Source organism: Octopus bimaculoides, chromosome 2 (assembly GCF_001194135.2).
Source record: "Octopus bimaculoides isolate UCB-OBI-ISO-001 chromosome 2, ASM119413v2, whole genome shotgun sequence".
NCBI classification, from domain to species: domain Eukaryota; kingdom Metazoa; phylum Mollusca; class Cephalopoda; order Octopoda; family Octopodidae; genus Octopus; species Octopus bimaculoides.
This window is the reverse complement of record NC_068982.1, coordinates 91,836,462-91,843,931: the sequence shown is the minus strand read 5'-3', so window position 1 is coordinate 91,843,931 and position 7,470 is coordinate 91,836,462. Positions and strand designations below refer to the sequence as shown.

The following is a 7,470-nucleotide window of genomic DNA, read 5'->3' as shown; positions in this document are numbered from 1 at the left end:
CTTGTCCTAGCTGACCTGGGCCCTTGGAAAGAAAGCTTCACCATTTGAAGAGAATTGTGGAAAATGAACCCCATTTAGAGGCTTCTGACATTGTGTTACATATCTGCATAAGCTTGGGTATTATGGACAAGTAGCTAGAAGAAAACCTCTCCTTCAACCAATTAATATCTTGAAAAGAAAGAAATGGGCTAAGGATATGTCAGAAAAATCCAGTTTATTTTGGGATAGAGTGATTTTCTCAGATGAAACCAGATTTGCATTATTTTCAGACAGTGGATGTATTCAGGTCTGGAGGCTTCCCAATCAAGAATTTGATTTGAAATGACTCCAACCACCTGTGAAACATGATGGTATCTCTGTAATGGTATGGGGAGCTGTCACCAGTGAGTTTTTATTCATGGCAGATGGGGCTCCATGCCACATAGCAAAAAGGAATCATCAATGGCTGACTGAAAATGGGATCACAAAGCTTCCTTGGCCGAGCCAATCTCCTGACATGAACCCAATTGAAAATCATTGGAGCATACTAGATAGAGTTATACGAAAAACTCAACAGAAACCTAAATCTAAAGATGAATTGTTTCGATGTTGCGTGAAAAGTGGGCAGAAATTCCACAAGAGACTATCACAAAGCTCATCAGTTTAATGTCAAAAAGTTTCTGAATTAAAAACTGCAAAGGGAATGTCAACTAAAGACTAAAGTATGTAGTCCTATTAATCGCTTACATTTCAATTGTTCGCTTTGCATATTAAATAGAAGATTTTGAAAATTAAAGGTGTCTATTTACTTCCTGCATGTCTGTGTATATATACATAAGGGTAGATCCAAGGATCCAAGTGTATGAAGTTTGTAAACTTCAAGCAGTCTGTAGTAGGTATAGAAAATAAAAAGTGGACAGTGTACGATCAGGAACAATAAGAATTTATTGGCATTGAAGGTTACACACTTTTCCTCATATCGAAGTTGCAAGGAAATTTGATACGCTGAAAGTTTCTGTATAGCTCATTGTTAGCAATTAGAGCTGCTATGAATGCAAATAAAATAAAACATCTATACTGACAGAGTGGAATGGGTAAAATCCAGGCTACATATGTTTCTTAACCAGCTGATCCTCTGATGTAATAATTACTAAATGAGGAGTACTCAACTTAGCTAATCGCCAAGCCAAGTATACCTTAATTACTTGTTGCTTGGAATTTCCAAGTTAACTCATCGCAGACGTCAGCATGAATGTTTTTGGGAAGATAAACCCTTTTTCTGCATGTACTTGATAATACCATGATGCCAAATTTTGTCCATTTCCAAGAGAATTTGTTACTAGTTACTTTTGAAGTCTTCTTTGAACAGTGAGAGTTCAGTTTACCTGGAAAGAAACAATGCAGTTATTAATAAGTAGAGTTGAAATTAATGCATACAAGATTTCACAGTTCAGGTATCAATCTTTCATAGTTTGCCTACAAACTTTTCAGCCTACTTTAGTGCATGTATGTATGCGCGCGCACACGCGCGTGTGTGTCTGTGTGTGTGTGTGTACAGGGTGCATAAAGCATTTGAGGACATTCCTTTTCTTGGTTATTGCTGCATATTTTGTTAATTCTGTATAATCTGTTTCAGAAAATGATAATGGCAGACCCTCAGCTTACTCAATGCTGTTATTGTAGTTATAAAGGCTGAGCATAGCAATTTAGAAATATCTCAATTTTTAAAAGTTGCTAAGTAGTTAGAGACTGAAGATGAAAATGTATCACCAGTATCAAAGCATAAAAAGCATTCTAAATGCTCTGAAATCATTAGAACACTTGAATTTATTCTGCAAGTTCAACAGACCATTGATTACAATCCCAGAAAGTCTATGAGGTCAATTGCAAAAGATCTCCATGTGTCAAGAGGAACAGTCAGAAATGTTGACCACGAAGACATCAGATATAAGTCTTATATGATGAGGAAAGGTCAATTTACATTAGAAAAAGCAAAAGAAAATCACTATATCAGATCTAAAAGGCTTTTAAACAAACTGAAAAAATCCAGCAGAAGATTTCATTTGTTTTCTCTCAAACAAGAAAAACTTCGACCAAGATCAAAAAGTTAACAGAAAAAATGACAGATGGTTATGTGCAGACCCTGCTGAAGTTCCAAGTGTTATGCATAGAAAATTTCCTGCAACTGTCATGGTTTTAGGGGTTGTCAACAATGAAGGACATGTGATGCCTCCTTCTTTCCACAAGGTCTTAGAGTTAACTTTGCTGCCTACATTGAGGTCCTGGAAACAATTAAGCCCTGGATAGACAGTCTATGCAATGGAAGGCCATATATGTTTCAGTAAAACTCTGCACTATCATACATGGCTCTAGGAATGGATGGCTGAAAATTTTCATGATCACATAACCCTTAACATTTGGCCTCCTAATTCCCCAGATCTCAGTCCATTGGACTATTACATGTAGAACGTTGCTAATGAACCAGAACCACTTGACTCAAGCATGTAGCTGATTTAGATCTCATATAGAAGCAGTTACTGAAGCTGAAGGTGGCTTTATTGAATAACGTTATAGAAAAGGTTTTTTTTTTTAATCCTCATAGCATTTTTTGATAAATAAAGTTACTATCTGTTATTACATAACTGTTTTTTTTTATAAACATAAATCTGTCCTCAAATATCTTATGCACCCTTATGTGTGTGGGTATGGGTGTGGATGTGGGTGTGTATATATAACAAAGACGTTTTTGCTCGGAGTCACCACTTATAACAAAGTGGTGAGTGAATGAGAAAGTGTTGGTATGAGGTATATACAACTTGAGATGAAATGAACTGGTTGCCATACATGTAATAGAATAAGATAACAGGTTACAACACAAATGTGTGAGAGAACTTTGTAGTTAGGCTGGTCTGCCGATGTTGCAGACGTAGTTGACATACTGCTGGGGTATGCAGAGGTAGGTGTTGGTCTGTGGTCTTCATACAGCAATATTGTAAGCTGGCGTCTGGTAAAGTTGAAAGCGGAGACTGGCTGGTATCAGAACATCGTTACTGGAGATGATATGCATGTGATCAATGGCACGTGCCAAAGACCTAGAGCAGCCGAAAACTGTCCTTCTTATAGGGAATAGGAGGCTCCCAGAAGCTAGTGATTAATTTCCTGTGTAAAGGAAAATAAACTGTCGCGCCAACGCGATTGGACAGCTGGAAGCCAACCAATACAAACAACAGGTTCGCTTAATCACAAGGTCATGTGACCGCTAGAATGAAAAAGGCTTGAGGAGCCGTTTTACAGGTATTTAAGCCTAGACAAATTAAAATGAAAACATCTCATATAATGATTGTAAATCACTTCTACTACACATGTATGTGTGTGTGTGTGTGTGTATATATATATATATATATATATATATATATATATATATCATCGTCGTCATCATCGTTTAATGTCCACTTTCCATGCTGGCATGGGTTGGACGGTTTGACTGAGGACTGATGAGCCAGAGGCTGCACCAGGCTCAATCTGACCTGGCAAAGTTTCTACAGCTGGATGCCCTCCCTAACACCAACACTCTGAAAGTGTAGTGGGTGCTTTTATGTGCCACTGGCATGAGGGCCAGTCAGGCAGTTCTGGCAACGACCACGCTCAAAAGGTGTTTTTTACGTGCTACCTGCATGGGAGCCAGTCCGGGGCACTGGCAACAATCACACTCGAATGTTGTTTTTCACATGCAACCAGCATATGTGCCTGTAAGGTGACGCTGGCAAAGATCACGCTTGAATGATGCTTTTTACATGCCACTGGCATAGGAGCCAATCTGTGGCCCTGGCAACCATCACGCTCGGATGTGCTTTTAGTGGGCTGGTTACACCCACTGGCTTAGGCCATGGGCTATGGTCTCACTTGGCTTGTTGGTTCTTCTCAAGCACAGCATATCTCCAAAGGCCTCGGTCACTAGTCATTGTCTCGGAAGGGCCCAATGTTCGATGGTTGTGCTTCATCACCTCATCCCAGGTCTTTCTGGGTCTACCTCTTCCACCGGTTCCCTCAACTGCTAGGGTGTGACACTTTTTCACACAGCTGTTCTTATTCATTCGTAGCAATGACCATACCAGCGCAGTCGTCTCTCTTGCACACCACATCTGATGCTTCTTAAACCCAATTTTACTCTCAGGGCGCTTACAGTCTGTTGTGTATGCACACTGACATTACACATCCAGCGGAGCATACTGGTTTCATTCCTTGCAAGCTTACGCATGTCCTCAGCAGTCATGGCCCATGTTTCACTGCCATATAGCATGGCTGTTTGTACACATGTGTCATACAGTCTACCTTTTACCCTGAGCAAGAGACCCTTTGTCACCAGCAGAGGTAGGAGGTCTCTGAACTTTACCCAGGCTATTCTTATTCTAGCAGCTACACTAGATAATGGAAGCTATCAACTACATGCAGTTTTCCCCCCTGAAATGTGACAGAAGCTGTTCTCTGCACGTTTTCAGTGTTTATAGCACCTGAACATTTGCCACATACAAAAACTATCTTCCCAGTTAGCCTTCCTTTGATATTGCTGCACCTCTTATGTGTCCATAGCTTACACTGGGTATGTCTTATGGAGTTTCTACCTACAACTTTTCTACAGATTGAGCTGGGCCATCTACCTGAAGGGATTTGTGGTTTGTCTACCTTCCTACTTATTAAGACTTCGGTTTTAGCTAGGTTGACTCTAAGGCCCTTCGATTCTAATCCTTGCTTCCACACCTGAAACTATTCTTCTAGTTCTGATAGTGACTCAGCAATTAGAGCAAGTTCATCAGAATAGAGGAGCTCCTAGGGACATCCTATCTTGAATTCCTCTGTTATTGTCTGGAAGACTGATGAATAAGAGGGGGCTGAGGACTGATCCTCGGTGGACCCCTACCTCTACCCGGAATTCTTCACTGTACTTACTGCCAGCCCGCACCTTACTGACAGCATCCCTGTACATGGCTCGCACAGCTCTCACTAATTATTCTTCTATCCCTAGTTTCCTCATTGACCACAAGATTAGGGATTGGGGAACCGTGTCAAAAGGCTTTCTCCATGTTAATGAAAGCCAGACATGAGGTTTATCTTTGGCTAGGTATTTCTCTTGCAGCTGTCTTACCAGGAATATAGCATCAGTGGTGCTTTTCCCTGGTATGAACCCAAACTACATCTCATCTAGACTGATTCTCTCCCTAATTAGTTAGGCTATGACCCTCTCTGTGACCTTCATTACCTGATCCAACAACTTGATACCTCTGTAATTATTTGTATCTAAAGCATCACCGTTACCTTTGTAACAGTTGACTGTGGTGCTGCTACACCAGTCATTGGGTATGGCTCCTTCATGTATCACTTGGTTAACTATACGGGTGACTAGGCTATAGCTGATACCGCCAGATATTTTAAGCATCTCTGCAGTGATTCCTGATGGGCCGGGTGCTTTCCCTGTCCTCATACTCTTAATTGCTCTCCACCTTACTCTCCACCTCCTCTCCACCTTACTTCTTGGAGGCAGCACAAATGTACATGTCTCCGTTCAAGCATCTCAACAATCTCACCAGACTTATCTTTCAGTGTGCCCACATTGAAAGATAATCATAATCATAATCATAAGGCCACATTGAGTGGCCTTATGATTAGGCTGTTGGGCTTACAATCAAAAGATTTAGGGTTGGATTCATTGACCAAACAGTATGTTGCGCCCTTTGTTCTCATCTATACAGTTCAAAATGACAACAAGGCTACAAATATCAAATATCTCTGTAATTTTCAACTTTACTTTAAGATTGTTATACTATATATCAAATATAATGTTGTTTGTTCTTTCTTGAGCCATGCTTGGCTCATAAGGGCCATTTTTTCTGGTTTCATTGGTGTATAGGCTCCCCACCTGGATGGGATGCTAGTCTGTCGCAGGTGAGCTGCTAGATGCAGGAGGAAAGAGTGAGAAGAAAGTTGTGGCAAAAGAGCCAGCAGAAGTTCGCCATTACCTTCTGCTGGAGCCGTGTGGAGCTTAGGTGTTTTACTCATAAACGCACACATCATCCGGTCTGAGATTCGAACTCATAATCCCACAACCGCGAGTCCACTGCTCTAACCACTAGCCATGTGCCTTCACATCAAATATAGTACCTCATACGAAATATTGTATGTATGTATGTATGTATGATTGCATCTATACATGTATGTACATATGAATATGCATATATATATATACATATATATATATATATATATATGCTTATACACATATTTATATGTATATGTGAGCATATATATGTATATATACCTATATGTGTGCGTATACGCGAGCTTGTTTTACTGTTTCCTTGCATTGACATCAGGTAGTGATAGTAATCAAGTGTCACTGTTATGCAGGAGGTGTTGTTCATTACACGAAAGAGTCTCACATACTGTGAGTGAGTGTAGCAAGCTGGCCCAAAAGCACTACAAAAGGAGCTGCACACTTAGAGGAGGCCCATGCACATGGGCCATTCTTTCCACATTCACCCACATTTCAACAAACTTACTGGGTGACAACACCTCCCTTTCCAGTCTCACTTTCCTTTTCAAGTGAAACCTAAAAAGTCAATGAGGCCTTGGCCAAAGAGGAAGGTACCTGTCTTCAACCCTTTGAATTGCGTCTACCACAAAACCTCTTTTGCCGTAGCCACCAGATAGAAAATCTTGTCTTTCCCAGTCAAAGGAAGGAGGCAGGACGACCTTTACAATGAACTTGAATGATAGCCAGATCCGTCCTACACATGACAATAACTGTTTGGCCAAGCTCCACAAGTCAGCAATGCATAAACACTGTATGAGAGCATGCAAAACGGTTTCATAGCTCCGCATTCATCTCGGACAAGTCCGTCTGACTGCAAATCCGTGCTTGTAGAGCTTATCACGAACCAGCAAAGACCTTAGTAGCACTGCCAGGCCAGGGATTTCTGGAAGTTATCCATAGGTCCCGGCCCGAAACACCTCCAAAAGAGACCAGCCAGTTGAACCCTCCTGACACTCAGAACCTTTCCGAGAATGTCATCACTCTTGCCCTCCACTAATCCCCTATACTTGCCCTCCACTAATCTGCTATACTTGCCCTCCACTAATCCCCTATACTTGCCCTCCACTAATCCCCTATACTATCTCCTATAATAATAAGATGATGAAATTATGATGTACAATATAACTGGGCAACACAAATGATATAAATGAGTAAATAAAATAAGAAATAAAAGAATAGATAAAAAATAAAAGAAACAGATGTAAGGCATAGATATCATCATCATCATCATCATCATCGTTTAACGTCCGCTTTCCATGCTAGCATGGGTTGGACGATTTGACTGAGGACTGGTGAAACCGGATGGCAACACCAGGCTCCAGTCTGATTTGGCAGAGTTCCTACAGCTGGATGCCCTTCCTAACGCCAACCACTCAGAGAGTGTAGTGGGTGCTTTTACGTGT

General features: G+C 40.9%; 1 protein-coding gene across 1 annotated transcript in view; it reads right to left on the bottom strand.

Annotated features, from left to right (window-relative positions):
- Positions 1 to 957: 957 nt before the first annotated feature.
- LOC128247069 (uncharacterized) overlaps positions 958 to 7,470 on the bottom strand; it is a 22,465-nt gene continuing 15,952 nt past the window's right edge. Inside the window, exon 3 of the mRNA XM_052965860.1 lies at positions 958 to 1,364. Within this exon, the coding sequence (XP_052821820.1) occupies positions 1,177 to 1,364 (188 nt within the window). The 3' untranslated portion in view covers positions 958 to 1,176. The remainder of the gene's footprint in view (positions 1,365 to 7,470) is intronic.